This window comes from Nyctibius grandis, chromosome 18 (assembly GCF_013368605.1).
Source record: "Nyctibius grandis isolate bNycGra1 chromosome 18, bNycGra1.pri, whole genome shotgun sequence".
NCBI lineage: Eukaryota > Metazoa > Chordata > Aves > Nyctibiiformes > Nyctibiidae > Nyctibius > Nyctibius grandis.
The window spans coordinates 2,761,110-2,779,034 of NC_090675.1; the positions used below are offsets into that span (position 1 = coordinate 2,761,110).

The 17,925-nt window shown below is 47.3% G+C and overlaps 1 protein-coding gene across 2 annotated transcripts in view; it reads left to right on the top strand.

Moving 5' to 3' along the window:
* The window catches only part of AP2B1 (adaptor related protein complex 2 subunit beta 1), a 78,628-nt gene that overhangs the window by 41,585 nt on the left and 19,118 nt on the right, over positions 1 to 17,925 (top strand). The window contains exons 15-18 of one of the 2 annotated variants that reach the window (XM_068415553.1): positions 9,829 to 9,870; positions 11,779 to 11,925; positions 13,216 to 13,361; positions 15,881 to 16,010. In XM_068415553.1, coding sequence (XP_068271654.1) covers positions 9,829 to 9,870; positions 11,779 to 11,925; positions 13,216 to 13,361; positions 15,881 to 16,010 — 465 coding nt within the window. The remainder of the gene's footprint in view (positions 1 to 9,828; positions 9,871 to 11,778; positions 11,926 to 13,215; positions 13,362 to 15,880; positions 16,011 to 17,925) is intronic. The other variant, XM_068415554.1, reaches the window with a different exon arrangement.

A 17,925-nucleotide genomic window follows, 5' to 3' on the forward strand; every position in this document is an offset into this window, starting at 1 on the left:
CTCCAAAGTATGAGTAATCACACGTTGCATCTGCTCTGAGGTGTGAGCTGGGCACGAGCTGCAATGAGAGAATCACTTAGCAAGGACACAGCAGCAGTGGAGAGGAGCTCGGTGCTGTGGTCTTAAGCTGGTGGCAGCAAGGCAAAGAGAAGTGGTGAGTGTAATCATCAGCCTGGGACATGTTCCCATGGGATGGAGCACAGCACGCAGATCCATCGCAGCCTGGTGACTTACCTACAGGGGTAAGAAGCAGTCTAGGTGTATTTGCACCATGTAACCTGAGTAAGACTACCCCAGTGAACACAGCTGGGTGTTTTACAGACCTACAGTGGATTTGTCTTGCTTTGGTTTAAGGTTGGGCTTGTAGTGAGCTAGCTTGGGTTATCCGTGTGCCTGGGTTAACTGAGCTTTCAGTTCTGAGTCAAGCTCTGAATAATAGAGGTAGGAGGCAGCTGGATGAACCCCAATACAACAAATCCTTTTTTTTTTTTAAAGATATATGTATTTTAAGCTGCCATGATCTTGGTAAAGCAGACATTAAACACATTTCCAGCTCCAGTGCTTCGGGAGCTAATGAACTGCAAACAGTCCAACCCTTAATGGCGTTGGTGTTCATGGAGGTCGGATGTGCTTTAGTCTCTGTGCCATCTAAACAGCAGTTTGCTTATTGAGCAGGGAGTCTGCTTTTACACCAGGGAGATGGGGGGTTAGGGAAATGGTTCAAGCTGAAGTTGCTGGAGCACAGACAGTGAGCCCAGAGCCGTGACCTTTGCAGCCTTTGCCCTGCGTTGCCAGAGCTGCCACTGAGAAAGGGGGATGTTTAATTGTGTTAAGGCGTTGCAGAAAATGTGGCAGATCGAAATGGTTAGGAATTAAATTCCTCTGGCTATACTGTCTTCCAGGCCACTTAGAGTAACCCTTTGTTTCTCATTAGTGTCAGTCAAATAAATGGTCACAGCAGGAGGACTAAAACTTGGTTTTGGGAAAAGATTTCTCTAGCGGTTGGCTTTAATGGGCTTAATTTAGTGACCTGCTTTGGCAGTAGAGCTATTAATTGACATGATACTAGGCTTTTACTTAATATTTTTCTCAAGCCTTAAGTAAATTCATGGGGCTGTGGAGGCTGATCTAACAGTCATCGTGCCTGGGTAGGGAGTAGCTGTGCCTCAGGCTGTGTGGGCCAGCGCTGTCTCAGCTGAGTTACTAGATGGGAAGAACGTTAAAAAAAAATCTGAATGGTGTTTTTTTTTTCCCCTGGAATGCTCTCTGCTGGAGTGCTGTTGCATCAAATGTCCTGTCTTCTCCTGATCACTCCCATGTATAAGTGAATCTTTTCCTGGTAAATCTCTGTATTTCTCTAGCTTTTCCTTCCCTAATAATAAGCCTAATTAGCATCTGAGTGGATGTGATCTGGGTCTTTGTTTATTGTTGTGGGCATGTGTTTAACAAGTATCAAGCCGAGTTAACCCTACCCTGGTATTAGCTAAATTGCTAGGCAGTGTCTGCATGGCTAGCCAAGGGGATTGGCATTTGGATCTTAGGCTAATCCTAAGACACGCTTGTGCAGTGCCAAAAACAGCCTCCAACTGCAGGCACGCACGGACCTGACTTCTGTATGTGGTGAGGTGGTGAGATGCGTCCCGAGGTGCCCCCGTGAAGAAGGGCTGAGCTCTTCACCAGAGATGAAAAATGGCCTGGAGCCAGGGATGGCGGTCACTTGGGCTGCTCGTGCAGTCAATTAGTGGGGTTGGAGACTGAAATAAAATCTTCTTCATCTGTCCTTAATCAGTGTTCTGCCTGTCAGTGTATCAGTAGGCGTCCTGGCTGTCAGCGTAGCAATCCCTTCCTCTTTCTCCTCCAGACACCTTATCCACATGCTTTCTTTATGTTACATTGCTGCCTGATTTGTTCAGCTCTGAGTCTCCTTCTCCATTACTCCTAAAGTCTTTTTTAATGCTTTTTTCTTCCCCCGCTTCGTTGGGAGTTCTGAGGCTTCCATACCCTTGCATGAAGCACGGAGTGGTGTGAGCTGTCTCTCTCGCCTCCTCAAACCAGACAGAGTTTACTTCACTTTGGGCCCTTTTGCTACCAGAAAGTAACCCTCTTGCGTTGTGAATGTTGAGGCAACTGTCTTCCTCGGTGTATGCTGCTTTGGTCTTTCTTTTCCCATCCCTCCTGTTGTCTTAAGAGTCTTGAGTAAGAGAACTGCAACAAAAGTGGTTAGGGTCAGATCTAAGGAAGGACTGAGCGTGCATTTTCCCACCAGGACTTTGTCTAGTGTAATATTTTTAAGGCTCACAGTGATGGGGTTTGTACCACCTCTACTGTTGATGCCTGTTTTCCGCTCATCACTAGCGGATCCCTTTTGGATCTCAGGTGACCCGAGAGGAGGCAGGGGAACGTGAGATATTTGAATGCAGCATATTCTCTGCATCGTGCCTCTGGCATTATCTCTTAGCCTGAGCAGGGACATAAGTTGCTCTACTGCCAGAGTAGAGCAACTCCAAACCCCACTTCCATTTTCCAAGCAACTGTTTGATATGTAAAAAAGCCTAAACAAGCCTCTCTTTTACAGTGGAAGAAAATGGCTTGGGATGTGCTTGAGTTGATGCATGAAATCATGGTCTGTCGCTGTGACGGTGAGATTGCGTCAGTACTGTGAGCGTCTCAAAGGCAGCTGAAGGTCTGGAAGAAGCTGCTGGCAGGATCTCAGCCAGTTTGTCACAGTCACAGTGTCATGTGTTGGTCCCCTCAGATACTTGTTGCAGCTCTTGTGTATTTGATAATGCCTCGTTTTCTTTGGAGGAGGTGTCTGTCTTCAGAGGGATGCTCTTGCAGGGAAAGTCCCAACAGGACTAACCCAGAAAGATCAACAGAAGCATTAACTTCCACAGCAAATGTCACTTCATTTCTGAAACCTTGGGGTTTTTTTTCTTCCAGGCATTTAAATAGAGACTGCATGGTGTAAAGCTGAATAAACACCAAATTAATATTGTTCACTTGAATTTTCCTCAGCATTGCTGGGTATTTATCCTCATGACCAGTGAGACTCCTGCTGCTTGGTAGGTTAATTTCTTTAGTGAATAACTCTTATTTTATCTCCATAGTGAGTTTTGTAGTTGGTATTAAATGTAATGTGAATATTGTACATGCACAGATGCTGAGCATGTGTTAACAATTAAAAAAAAAAAAAAAAGGGAGGGAGAAGAAAGGCCTTTAGTACAAGAACAAGACACACTTTGCTTCTAACCAGAGCAGACTCGCTACACAACTCAGAGAGCTGTTCTCTAGTGACCAGAGCCAGCACTGAGTCTGCTCTGCATTGTGCCCATTTGCCACCCTGGGCACATCTTGTTCTTCTCTGCTTGGCTTTCTTTTCTGCCAAGTGACGACCAAGCCCACTGATACAAAGCTGTTTGAGATCTCCAGCTCCAAGATGTAAAGTAATGATAGCAGTCATTAAAGGTGGAAGAAGCAAAACTTGCTTGGGCAGCAGATTGTGCATGCTGAGAGCTGAAGTTTGATGCTTTATCCCCGTAAAGCCAGCTCTAAGTGGCTAAACTTCATGCAGATTATAGGCAGCCCTCCAACTTCTGGCTTATTGTTGATGCAGCGCTTTGCAGGATGTCTGTCTGTGCTGTAATGAGCCGGGGTCATTTTGCCTTTAAACCTTTTTGTGTGTTCATTTGCTCTGAAAATCCATCGGGCATGAAAGCTCCGTGTTGCCCAGCACATCATGCGGTCACTGCGAGCCCGGGCGTTTAACAGGAGGAGGGCACTGTGCCCGGCAGCCAAGGAGGCTGGCGTTAGACCTGGAGGCAGAGCAGTAAATCTGTAGGAATGGACAGGCTTGGATTGTCTGTTATGTAAGGATTTTATTTAATACTCTAACCGCTCATCTACAAGAATATTATTGATTCAAGGCTGGCAGATGGTCAGACTGATTTATGTCCTGAATTGTGAAGCTGTTTGATAAACACAGGATATCCACACTTCTCTGTAGCACCTGGACTGGTTCGGGCTGTTCGGGGTGGAGCTGTGCCCCTCTATGTAATCAAGCTGGGTACAGGGGGGTCTGACCCCAGGGCTCTCTTCTGCGTGGTTCAGGGCAGTGTCCCACCGCTGTGCGTGCTCTGAAGTGTGCTGGAGGGCTGGTACCCGAGCACTGGCTCACCCTCTCCTGTGGGATGCTCTGGGTGCCTGTAGGCTTCGCAGCCTGGGAAGAAACGCCTGCTCCAGCAGAACTGAGTGCCTGCTTGATCCGAGAGGCTGGTGGGCAGGGGCTGCTGGGGTCACTCCCTCCCTGTCTGACTGCTTTCACGTGGAGAGTTCCAAGTCTGGCCTCAGTAGACGCGACTGTGGCTTGTTGAGGTTGATTAAGGACTTACCAATGTTTTATCAAAAAAAACCTTCTACTAAGTTATTTCATATACTCGGAGTAGGAAGCCCAAAAGTGACCCCCCCCGTCTGCCCTGGGTGCCAGATTCCTCTCCTGGCTGTGCAAGTGACTTGCTGTGTATAATCTTAGGAAAATTACTTCATTTACCCTTTCCTGGAACTGCAGTGGGAGAGTGTCTATGCTAGGTCAGCCCCAACATCCATTTGCGCACGGGATGTGATGCTTCCCCAGGGTGCTTTTCCAGCCTCCAACAAAGAGCTGAGCATCTCCTTTCATCTGGGCTGTTCTGGTTTGATGAGCTACAAAGGGCATCTCTTAGGATTTCTGACAAAGGGCATGTGTCTGCTGCTGGAGCAGTGCTGATACGGAAAAGGAGCTCTTCTGGTGGGTCGCTCATTCATGTCTGATTTAAGGCTGTTGTTGCTGTAACAGGACTGCTAGAGCTTTGTAGAGCTGCTTTTTTACACTTTAGAGAATGAAAATAGCTAGTACTTAGTTTCATTTGCTGATGGCAATCATTCAGCATGGCAAAGCATTAGCAGGAGGTGCTACTGAAACTGGTGGCTATGGTATTGGCAGCATGACCTCCTCCACCACCTTTGACACAGCTGTTGTTGGTTTGGACAGCAGCCTTTCTGCTCTGCAAGCCTGGCTTGGTGGCGTGAAAACAGGCAAGTAAAATAGTCAGCAAGCGAGGTACTGAAAATGCCTGTGTGTGAGCCACGGTGGAGTCTGCAATGAGATATCTACAGCCTGCCAGGAGCTCAGAAGATGCAGACCATGCATGATCTGTCCTGCAGTTAAGATGTTCCTTAACAGGATTAGCCCAGATCAAGTGGCATGCTAGCACTGTGCTCTCAGCATTTCAGTCAGCCCCATCTCCTGATTCTTGTTCAGTAAATGCCTTGTGTTCCTGGCTGCTGCGTTACTGAGCGCGTGCTCTCATCTAGCTCCTTCAGCTGTGATGCTTAACCCTTGGTTTGGGGTGCAAGGGAGGGAGGAGGCAGCAATTTTCCCCTGTTAACCCATGAATTATGACTCCATGCAATGCATAGGTGCTCTGAAAGCCTTGGCTGGGCTATGGACACAAGGCAAAGCGGTCGCTGAGCAGTGGTTGTTGCAGCTTCTGTCCCTGGCTCCACCCTCCCTGTTATGTTTTTGAAGCTCCAATTGCCTCACGTCATGTTGCAGAAGTGATTGTAACCCCTCCGGATCACATGAACACTTCAGCAGAGTCACTTCATTACAAGCTGCTGTTAAGATGCAAATAAACCCTCCTAATGCTGTAACTCCAGCACTGCTGCACTTCATAAGTCACCATAACTGCTTACACGGAGCTGAAATTACAGGGCAAATGCTCTTCAGCTGCAGAGCAGCCGCAACGCCATCCAAGCCAACTCATAGAGTAGAGAGGCCGATGCAGTTTGGGAAGAGGTGCTGGTACTGGTTTTGTTGATACAGGGTCAAGCTCAGCCGCCTCTTTAAATCCATGTGGCTGCTTGAGTGCTGTTGTAGCAGGATGGGTTTGGAGGGAATAAAGAGAATTCCTGTTTGAAGAACTTTGTGCATTTGGTGGCCAAGGCTCCCTGTTCTTCCCCTGCTCATCTCCTGAGACCGGCAGCTCTTCATCCTGACCAGAGGCTTTGTGCTCTTCAGCAAGAGGCAAGCTTGCCAACTTTGGGCTCAGGATCAGGGCTTTGCAGTGCCGCAAGTTCCCCTTGGCCATGAAGCAGCAGCCGTCGTCCACCCCACCTTCACAGTGCGCGTTTCAGCCTGGGTAGGGCTGGCACCTGTATTGATGTGGTCCTCTCCTCCATGGGGCTGTTGCCTGCTCCCAGGTAAGGCAGGTTCATGTGTCTTCCCGCCCGTGAGATGAATGGAAACGGTTAACTGGAGCTGCCAGCCCTGGGGAATTGGTTCAGCAGCACTTCATGCCTGACTAATATCTGCTTCTTTCCTTCTGCACTCTGCCCGTCACTCCAGATGGGAGAGGACGCTCTGTGGGTAATTGGTTCCTGTTCCCTCTGTCTTCCTCCTTCCCTCTTACTCACACACCTCGCTGTTACCGTCTCTTCCATCATTTTGAGTTTGGAATAAAGTTAGGTCTTGGGCGTCTTGCAGGAGGATTGGGTGAACCAGACCTTTGCTTTCTGAATGGGGAAAGCATTGGTGCTGTGGGAGGGTGACAGGCCAGAAAAATGGAGAAAGGGACTTCTGTGCTGCTGCAGTGGGTCGTGCACCCCAGATCCGATGTGGAACTGATTAGTTCTTTGTTAACTTCCCCCCCTTTAATTTCTGTTGAAGTAGATATGTTGTCACTTCTCTTTTCACTACATAGGTAGAGCCAGCTCTGCCTGTAGGGACCTGGTGAAGCTTCCAGCTCCTTGGAGCTTGCTCTACGGCTTTGTAGTACACATCTGCGGTGCTTGGTCCCAAGCGTAGGAGCCAAGAGCGTGGCAGGCTGCTGTATGCAGACCCCTCCTGTGAGTAAAGTGGGGCTTCTGGAGGAGCAGGTCAGAGCTGCCTGGCATTGGAAAGAGATCTTTTCTACTACAAAGCAGAGATGTTGGGTGCAGTTTAGAAATGTAAAGAGGCTCATGGTGAATTCTCTGAGCCAGTGAGGGTTTTGTCTCTGCCTTGTAAGGGGTGAGAGCTAGAGTGTCAACTCAAGACAAGCAATAAATCCAAATTCTACTCTTCCCCCAAGGCCTGACAGCTAGGGAAAATGGAAGACTTGTGAAGAGCTTGAGGAACCCCAGTATGTCACTCCTTCCCTCCTTCACAGCGAGTGCGTGCAGACACCAGTGTATGGGTTTCTTCGAGGTTGGATTCCTAGCCTGCAGCTTCTTGTGATGAGTGTAGTAGGAAATGGTAGGATAGTTAACATCTGGCTTGATTATGCAGAATTATTCAGTCATTTCCATAATACCCTTTGTAAAATGCTTGCTGCTTGATAAACCGGTCTTTCTCCTGCTTCAGAAAACAGTACCAGAAATCCTCCGTGCGTACAATAGTATCTGGAAATGAACTGGATTCTTTACCTTTTTTTTCTTTTCCTCTGGACTTCACTGCCTGTCAGTATAAAGCGTGAAGTTCATCTGCTTGCAAGGCTATGAATAGGGATGAGGTTTAATCGTTGGATTTATTACTCCTCGGCGAGCCAGTAACAAGATGTAAATGATCTGATATATTAATCTAAACCATGGCTTGGCTTAAAGAGCAGTGTAGAGCAAAACTCTGCTCTGCCAGGCTGTTTCAGTGGGGGAGACCTGACAGTGTAATAAGCCCCATTTTATAAACTCAATATTAATTAGATTTGCATCCTCTGACTGGCTTCCTTTGGGCAGTGACTGATCCTTCTTTTGACTTTGGAATCGCTCACTCTTATCTGTTAACTCTTAAGTAAACTAAGAGGAACTGGACTTGCGCACTGCACCGCGGTGGGCAGCAAGAGGATGGGCTGCTGTATGAAGAGGTGGCCGTTGCAGAAGATGAGGGATGTCCTATAAGTTTCTGCCATGACTTCAAGTAGGGATAAAGTGAGTCTCACACAGGAAAAAAGCTCTTAAGGCTTCTTAACAAAAGGCAAATTGTGTATGATTTGTACTTCTCTAATACCTACTTATGGTAGCTACTGTTGCATCAGGTAGCTCCTGTGGGGACTGGGGGAAGGAGACATGCCAGAGGATAGAAGGGGGATCCAGAATAGCGCAGGGATTTGTCAAATTTTACTTGTTTTGGAGGCTAGTTATCATCCAGTAAATCACTGTCTTGCAACTTTGCTGCTGTTCTTGATGCTTTTTATCTGTGCACTGAGGGAGAGAAGTGTGAAGCTTTGTGGTATCTCTTGACCAGTGTAAAACACATTTGCCATGAGATCTCCCAGGGAACAGGCTAGCGGGGACCAGAACAAAGTTGAATCTCCAAGTTTGTGAAGAGGGAAAAGGTTGGAGCCTTTTTGGCTCTGAGCACGGGCAGTCCTGGAAGCTTCTGCTTTAGTTATATGGTGCGTTTTTTTCAATATCTTAACACATCAGTGTATATTTGAACAACATACCTAAAGCCTTTGTTGACCCAGTTTGTCAAATGCTTTTTTAAAGCAAACTCCCCAAACCCTAATGAAATGGAAGAGCAAAGCCGTCTATGAGGCGAGCTGTGTTGTTCTGGCCTGCCAGCCCGGCCTTTTCCCCGTGGGGCTGGCTCCTACCTCGCCCCTGCACCTGCTTCATCCTCTGTGCATATCGTTGGGGCATGATACTTCTCTGAATGTGACCAAAAAAAAACCCTACACTGGGCAAAAAACTACCATGGTCTTCTGAACAAAAGCCTAGGACACAGATAAGCCTGGAGGTGTCTCTGTAGTGAATAACTGCTGCAGATCCGTGCTTGTTTCCTCCTGGCTATCAGTCATCTGTCGAGTGCTTTATAAATATTCACAGGAGTGATGTTGTACTTGCAAACAGCACTTGTAGCCAGCTTTGGAGTTTGTCCTGATCACTGAATTCTCTCAAGCATGTAGAATGGCGTGGATGTTTAAAAAAATGGGCTTTATCACAGAGAAAGTGGTCTGGGTGCTTTGTAAAGGGAGTTCGTGGTAGGACAGCTTCTAGGTGGGTGCAGGGTGGTTTGGCAGAAGGGCTCCAGGGAGGACTGAGTGTTTATGGAGGGCTGTGCGAGTGGTACACGGTGGCTATTTCCGTCGCTTCACACTGTAGCTGTGTAGCTTGGCAGAGATCATTACTGAAATATCGTGGTGCACCAAAGGTCTCTTTACTATTTGAGTGGCCCGTTAAATCATGAAGCTGTTTTTTTCCTCTCTAAGGGAGGGGAGCATCTTCAAAGGCAAGACAAACCCCACCTCTCTGAGCTGTTGTAATAGCCAGCCCGTATCCGTTCTCTCTGCCTTGCTATTGAAAAGAGCCGCATGTCCGAGGAACGCAGCCAAGATGCGCTGTGTTTTCCCGTAGGTCGTAGCTGTTCCCTAGAAAACGAAAGCTTTCAGGAGGTGAGCTTCCTGTCAGGTTTATTTTTACTCCATTTCGCAGTTACCCCCCTGGGTTTTGTGGAACTGCTCAGGACTGCTGGCAGCCAGCGCGGTGGGTTGAAGGGAAGGCACTGGTGCGTGAAACGTGAAGAATTGCGCAGAGTCGGTGATGCAGGTGACAGGCGCAAGAGGAGGGTGAGGTTTTGTTATTAACCTGCAAAACCCTCCTGTCCGCAGTAGGTGTGTGGGGTAGTTTTCCAAATAGCTCTGCTCACACAACAGCAAAAAAAGCCCCTCTGTTCCCTGCGCTTTCCCGTCATCGCGTTTCTGTCTGTCCTGTACGCAGCGAGCGAGACGTGCGGGCAGCTGAGCTCCGCTCCGGCCAGCTGACACTTGGCTTAAATGAACTCGGTCTTTCTCTCCTCTTTCTCCTTCTCTCTTTCAGCTTGGCAGTGACCTTGGCGGGGGCATTGGAGGAAGCCCGGCAGTAAGTGCCATTCCGTTTTTTTCCCCAATTTAAAAAGCTGCTCAAAGCTCAGGGTTTTTAAATAACAACCTCACCCATTGTGTGCTGGAAGATGCTTAAATCCTTGAAGATGTTTGAGAATGGGCAACTGCAACTGAAACACACAGGTCCCAGCCTATGTTGCTTTGAGTCCAGCTGTCACCTGGGCTTTCCTAAGAGCAGCCAGGGCCAGAGCCGTTGACTCTATCTGCTTAGCTCTTCTTTCTCAGAGCTTTTAGTTTGAGCACCAGCGTTAACATTGGCAGTACCCCAGTCCCTGTGCAACTGCTTTGGCAGCTGAAAGGCCAAGGATGCTTACCTCTCCACTCACAAAGCCTGTTCTGTTGTAACCCTAACCCAGCGTCACCACAGGCTTGTCTGAACTTAGTGCTTTTCTCCTCCCAAACACCATGTAAGATTTTTTCCTGGACATCAGGATCAGATGCTCTGAGCTTTCCCACTACACATGGTCAGTGCTGAACTCACCTGCAGCTGGCTGCCTTCTCTGTGCCTGTGCTTTGTGAGAGTCCTGGTGCCTAGAGGACTTGCCCAGGACATGGGAGACTTTCAGGCTGCTTCCAAAGCGACCTTGGCTTCAAATGCATACCAGCTTCTTCCAGGAAAGCACAGGGAAAGGATGCAAGATGACTTGGAGACATGGTGGGCAGAAGGGAGTTTGCCTCCAATCCACAGCCGAAAGCAATCTCCTGGAGAAAGCTCCAGTGCCTCTTCCCAGGACTGTGTAGGCAGTAACTCAGTGAGGAAGGCATACTCAGTTCTGGAGTGAGGGCTTTTCAGAGACCCTTGTTGTGGCTGCAGTCATTCTCTCTCCTTCTTTCTCTGTGAATCTTGCATTCCTTTCTAACTTCAGCATGAGGGCAGAGGAGAGCCGGTGGTATAGTACAGCTGTAGCCCCCAGGCAGTGCACACCAGGACATGGGAGATTTTTACTCTGTAGAGATCACACCTACAAAGCCAGGTCTCTGCCTTCCTGGGCCAGCCTAAATCCACCAAGCAGTTCTGTAAAACCACCAGTCCTCCCTGTCCAAAGGGTTGATTGAAACACCACATCTCAGGTGGGTTCCTGAACACAGAACAGACTTCAGACCTGGGCCAATGACCAGTATTTCCTATTGCCTGCCTTAGTCATTCTGCCTGTTTCTGGGCTGTTGACTGTGGTGAATCCTATTCTCAAGAACGTAATTCTTCCTACTCACATTAAAGAAGAGAACTTGGGAGCCTAACCCGAGTGTGGCTGTCCCACCTGGAGCTGGGCACCTAAAGGTTAATATTCTAGGTTTGATGCCCTCATTTTAAGTCCTGAGAGGGAAGGATTGCCCTTCTTGCAGAAAGGCTGTCCTCTGGCAGGCAGAGACAACTAGTTCTGCTTCAGGTAATGAACTTTTGGGACCATAGTGCTGAGAATGCAGAGCTCTGGCTTTGGGTGGGAGTACGCAATATGGTCACGACTCCCTTGCTATCTCTGGATATGCAAAATCTTGCAGATTCCTGAAGGCTGTCATATTTGGGGGAAGATCTGAAGCATTTTTTCTTTTCCCTGGGTTTATGTAGGGTAGATCCACAAAGCATATTGTCTTTATGAGAAGAAGAGATGGAGAAGAAAGATTCCTCTACGATGGGAATAGATAACTGGAGCTATGAAAAATGTTGTGAAAGCTATTGCATGGTTGAGGTGACAGCTGAGTGTAGGGATTAGTTGCCAAGAGCTTTGGAATTCAAATGCATTATTTAGCACTATTGGTAATTCAGCGGGGAAGCTGCAAACGGCTTTAAAATATTTAGGATATTGCCCGAGTTCATGCTTTATTTAATAAGTAGCATTCTTCATATGTGATGTTAATTGGTGCCTCCTCTTTCTAACTCCTCCAGGTGGGGCAGACCTACATTCCCTCTTCTGTGCCAGCCACCTTTGCCCCTTCGCCCACCCCAGCGGTGGTGAGCAGCGGACTCAATGATCTCTTCGAGCTCTCCTCTGGTATAGGCATGGCTCCTGGAGGATATGTGGCTCCGAAGTCTGTACGTAAGGAAAAAGAATGTCCTCAGTATGTTGCCTTACCTTAGGCTACAAGAAGTCTGAGATTACTTGCTTGTCCCCTTTATTGTTGGTCCCTGGTGCTGTCGGGGCACCTTAGTTCAACTCGGGCGCGTTACGGATGCCCTGGGTTTTTCCCAGGCAGAGTAACAGAGTGTTGGAGACTATGTTAGTTGTTAGTTACAGACTTTTGGGGTTTTTTTTTTTCATCAGTTCCCTCACTTTGCCTGTAACAATATTACTCTAAAGAATGGCTTAGGTAAGGTAACGAGAATTTCCATTTTGTCAGAGCAGCTTTCCTGGAGACCTATTTCTTAGCCAGTTTCCCCAGGAAACTGAGGGCAGGACACAATTTGCTACAACTTTCATAGAAGATTCGTTTATTTGAAGGAAACCAATGTGACAGTGCAGATAAAACCATGTGATTGGGACAAGCACGCTGCAGTGTAATGCAGATAAATGCTCTGTTAGTGACAGAGATCGCAGATGCACTGACTGAAGCGTGCTTAGTCTGAAGGGTTCCTGAGATGCAGAACGTGGTTCTGGTAACAGGCTGCGGAGCAGCCGCAGGGAGCTCAGGGTTAGCCTTTCATCCTGAAAGGGAATAAACAAAAATTAGCACTCTTATTAAATAGTCAATGGATGAATAAACTAAAGTCATTCTATGAAATCTAGGATCTCAAGGTACTGCAGGGCATACTCAAAGCTTTTGGTCCTTAGCTGCTTGCAAGTATTATAAGACCAAGTACGGAAGAACCCAGTAATTTTGAGCCAAGTACTTCATTTTGCACTCCTCACATTTGAGTCTGGGTTTTTTCCCACAAAGATGATTGGGAATCCAGAACCTGAACAGCTAATAGTATCAGCCCTGTGATTTTATTTGGTTCAAACTTTAGTATTGTCCTGCCTCTAATAGCCCTACACATCCTTGGAGAAGCCTGTCCATCAGCAGACTTGGTAAGTCTCGCGTTAGTGTGATGAACACAAGCTTTCACTGTTTCTTGTGCACACTAATGTTATAGTACATTTGAATTTTTATGTGAGTGCTGTGAACAAGTACGGGTTAGGGGCAGCAAGCTTATTTCTCATTGGTGAGCTTGATCCTTTCCACACCCCATGTCCTATCTTCCCTGTAGTGTTTCTTTAGCATTTGTGGGCTTAATGTGCCAGTGTAGCTGGATTTCCAAACTCAGGACTTTTCTGTTGTTTGGAAACCTGTGCTCATTTGTTATCGTCAGACTTCTCATGCTGAATGACATCTCTTTGTGTTCAAGGTTTGGTTGCCTGCAGTGAAGGCTAAAGGACTGGAGATCTCTGGCACGTTCAGTCACAGGCAGGGACACATCTACATGGAGATGAACTTTACCAATAAGGCTTTGCAGCACATGACTGACTTTGCCATTCAGTTCAATAAGAACAGGTAAGGCATCAATACACCTTTGTCCATGATGTTAGAAAGATTGCACACTCCTTTGAGAGGAGTCTGTGTCTGCACTGCCGGATGTAGGAAGGACTTTTACGTAAGTATATAATGCAGTCATGGAAACAGCTGGATGATACAGCCTGAACTCTCCATCCCACCACAGTTGTGTGAAAGGGCTGAAAATACAGACTGATAAATCTGTGAGGAAACAGGCAGCAGACGGTCTCGTTGTTCTCCCAGCTCTGAAACAGCATCTGCCCCATTTAATCCCTGCAGAGTTTTAAAGCAGCCTCGTGAGTTGTTAGGCAGGTTAGTGGTTTTATAGCCAGTAAGTGCCCTGAGGAAAGTGAGAGCCTAAACAGGCAAGTGTTTGAGCTGCACAAGTATCAATCTGTAATGCCTCTACCGCCTGGCTTAATTGCTGTGCTGCCCATCAGACTGTCTGGAAGTATGGATGTCATTAATAAAGCTGTTTGTCAATGAAGAAGTTGCAAGGGAAGAGCCTGTGGTGCATGTTTTCCCTGTAATTGGCAGCAGAACAATTTTGTCAGAAGGAGCAGCCACTTGAATGTTTAGAGCATACAGATTGTTCTCAGAAACCCATCTCAGCCAAAAGGCATGACAGGGCAGCACAGCCACGGTGTCTTCCCACAAATACCCTTCTCAGTCAGAGAGCTTATCGTGTGGTTTGCTGTATGTTATCTTGAGCAAGGACCAGGCTGGTTCTTACCAAGTCTGTAAGGAATATCTTGTGACTGAAATGTTCCCCATATTTCTTAATATCCCTTCACTGAAAAGAGTTCTGTATACTAAAGATCCACTGAACAATCTCTTTAATATCACTGTTAGCCTTGCAAATTTGAGATTTCTTGGGATGAATAATATTTACTTAAAAAAACGTTATGCTAAATAAGTCTCAGTAAATGTTCTCCCTGGACTGCTATATTTTCTGGAGAGTTTTGCTAAGCTGCCATATGCAAATATTTTATGCAAATTGGCCTGAAAAAAAGCCCTTTTGCTTGTGATTTTTCCCCATACGTCAAGCTGTGTTCTAGCCACACCTACATGGGTACTTCTCAAGGATGTAAGAAGTTTAAATACTGTAGCAAACCAGCAGTTCCTCCTTTTGCAGTGTACCAGCACACGCTCTGTGTACAATCTACTACTGTTTACTCTTCTACAAATACTGTTCTGTCACTGCTTTCCACTGTAGCTGGTGCATTGGAAAGAGCTGCAGTGGGCTGGCTCTTTGGGTTTAAATATTAAGGTTTGTGATTGGGAAGTTTCTATTGCTTTTCCCTCTCTCCTGCTGCTACTAATTGCATTTACTGCAGTCTTGGGATAAAGCATTAAAAAAAAATAAAAGCCAGAGCTCTAGTGCCACAGCCACTTAGTAGCAAAATGCAGCTTTGTTTTCCCTCTGAGTCTAAGGGAAAACACTAGGGCTTATGTTCCCCAAGGTGAAATGGCTGCAGAAGGCAAATCACATGGCAAGGCCCTTGCTGAGAATATTCTTATTTCAGCTGCCTAGAGCTGAAAGCTATGGAGAGCAAAGAACGGGGCACCAGGTGGTTTCTGAAAGAGTTGACATACCCAACACGCACGCAGCTGACTGTTCAGAGACAGTATCAGTTTTGTAGTGCATAAAATAAAAATACACACCGTATACATCTTTGTTCCTGTGAATGCTCTGTCACCTCTGAGCTAATGTGAGTTGCGCTGAAGAGAAACGCAGTCGCAGGTGGACACCAAAACTGTCGTACGCATCTGAACTGCCATCTGCTTTCGAAAAGAAGCTGGTATATAGTACAGAAGAGTTATGTTAAATGTTATCTGCTTTTCCTCTCCACACTAAGTAGAGGTGCCTGTGGATTTAAATGCCTCTTGGAGTGAAGGGGCAAGGAAACATTTGCTTTGCTGTGGTGATACAGCTCCTCCAGCTGAAGGAGCCTCAAACCAAGCCACAGAGCCAGACACTGTCATTGGGGACCAGACAGCTGGCTGCATTGATTCATTTGTTCTCCAGTGCTGTTACAAACCATGTACTCCTTGGCTATGTATTTGTTCTGTGATGGCTCCAGTTCCCTCTTCCATGGCTCCCAATGATGTAACAGCCTTGCAGTGTGTGATATACTCTATTTCTAGTGCTCTGCAGCTCTGTAAGAGAGAGCCCACAGGCCTGAGTGTGAGTCCAGGTGCTACTCCTTGGTGGGCAGGCTGCTGCTCAGCACAGGGACCAGTGCCGTGTGGGTAATGGAAGAGTTCCCACATGCTGGTCCCCTGGGCAGGATGGTGCATGTTGTCAGGGAGACCGATCTGATTGAGTTTCCTGTGCCTTGTCCTACTTTGGGTGTCTGCGGTGGTGCACGCTTAAAGCTGTGTTCCTCCCCTGGAGTAACAGCAGGGGTGGCTCAGGAGTAATGGGAAGATGAGCCAGCTTGTGCTTGGTGAAAGGGGAATAGGTGTTGGGCAGTGCAGTGCTGCTCTCATCACCTCTGTTTTTTTTTCTTGCCCAGCTTTGGGGTCATCCCAAGCACCCCACTGGCCATTCACACACCGCTGATGCCAAACCAAAGTATTGATGTCTCCCTGCCCCTCAACACTCTGGGACCAGTCATGAAAATGGAGCCTCTGAACAACCTCCAGGTAAGGACTGTCTCGTTCTGGGCAGGGGGGAGATCAGCAGGTGCTCAGCCCAGTTTGTTTGGCTCCACACAATGTGATAAGACTCTAGTAACAAATACCATGTTTATAGTGTAAGCAGGCAGACCTCATGGATGTGGGCCGTGAGTCTGGCCAAAACTTCCTTTTCCTTTTCCTAGTCTCTTCCAGGAGGACTGAAGCAGACACTTCCTGAATTTTGTGAGTTTGCCTTTTCAAACGCCTCAAACCCATTGCTTGCATCTGTCTAGATTAAGGTCTTTGTCTGCTCTCGTGACACCTTGTGTAAACTGGACTCGAGGTTTGGTTGGGTTTATGAGCTGGAGCTGGTCTGAGCAGAGGAAGTGCATGCCTGTGGTGGAGCAGGCAGCAAGAGCTGGCAGCGAGAATGGAGGCAATTAAAGGAATTGCAGGAAAGATGGCAACTGCTGAGTGATTAATATTTCTCTGGTGCTCTTAACTTCCAGCGTGCTTTACAAAGGCATTGGCTCATCCCTGCCCCAGATAGCTTAATCCAATGCAAACAAGATGTGTTCCAGGAAAGGCAGGGGAGGAGTGACGTAAGCAGCCTGTGGCTCATTAATGAGGCTATTAGTGATTGCTGTCCCCACCACGCACTAGAAGAGGCTTTTTATCAGATTGGGCTGCCAGTCTAATAAAGGCACGACAGATCCAGGGAGATGTTCCCCTCTGGTTTGGACCTGAGACTGTCTCCATCAGTTCTGGCGTGCCTCAGGGGCGTTGGGCTTGAAGAGCTCCTCAGGCAGACCGTTCTCCCTGGAAGGAGGCTCTTCCCCACCGCTGCCATGTGCAGCCGCTCTGTGGAGCGGAGCTCAGCGACTGACTCCTGCCTCTGCTCTGTGTAGCTGGGTCCTCCACGGTGATTCTCCCAGTATCCCAAAGATGCGGTTAACTTGCACTGTAGCACGTCTCACTCGCCTCAGGTCTCCAGGAGATGGAACTAGGTTGGATTCCTGTACCATAGCAGCCCATAGAGGGGAATATTTTGAAGCAGCTCGTTCTCTTTTTAGATTAGGGAATGCAAGAGAAGTTACTATTTATTCTTCCTGAGCAACTGTTTTTTCCCTTCTTTTGACTTCCATTCTGGGGCTTATGACTTATTGATGAGTCTTTGGGCAAACAGCTCGAAATAGCTTCCCTGGCACTCAAACGAGCAGTCCTACACTCCAGCTCTGAGCGCAGTCATGCGTTCGGGGGAGCATGCGGACAGTGAATGAATTACATGTGCTTGTCTTCCACAGAGGGCCCTTCCAGCTTGTGGAAAAGCTGGATTCCCTCTACGTCCCGGTCACGAGGATGTGGCTGCATCACTGCATTTGGGTCAGCTGTGGTAAAATCTGCCTCCTGCTCTGAAGGAAATGTGGAAGTCTCTAGGAGGTGACGGTCCTGATCTGCCTCCATAACACTGCGGCCTCTCTCAACAAGGCATTCTCAAGTTGCTGCTTCCTTTGATCAGGAAGGAATTGAAATATTTGGGTTATCAAATCTATAAAGGAATCGGAACACGGTTTGTTTCTTGTAGCATCTTCTGCTAGAACAAAGCGAAGAGAAAACATGCGAGGAAACCTCCAGCTACCTTGTATTGAGACAGCGGAGCATTCATTAGTGCCAGACTTAGTTGCTAATTTGCTAGCTCTCTCATTGCCATAGAAGTTGGCTGCCCTTTTACAATTGGGGAAGCTGCCATATGGAGTAATAGTATATTTCTCTGCAAAGAGTTGAATCATGATAGCAGATGCCAAGTTAAAAAGAGCACTCCCCTTACTTTTTTGACAGCAGTGGGTTTGATGGAGATCTGTCATTGCCCTGACAGCCAAGGCTCTGGTTTTGTTTTGTGAATTCATGTAGAGATTATCTGTCTTGAAACATTCAGAAATCG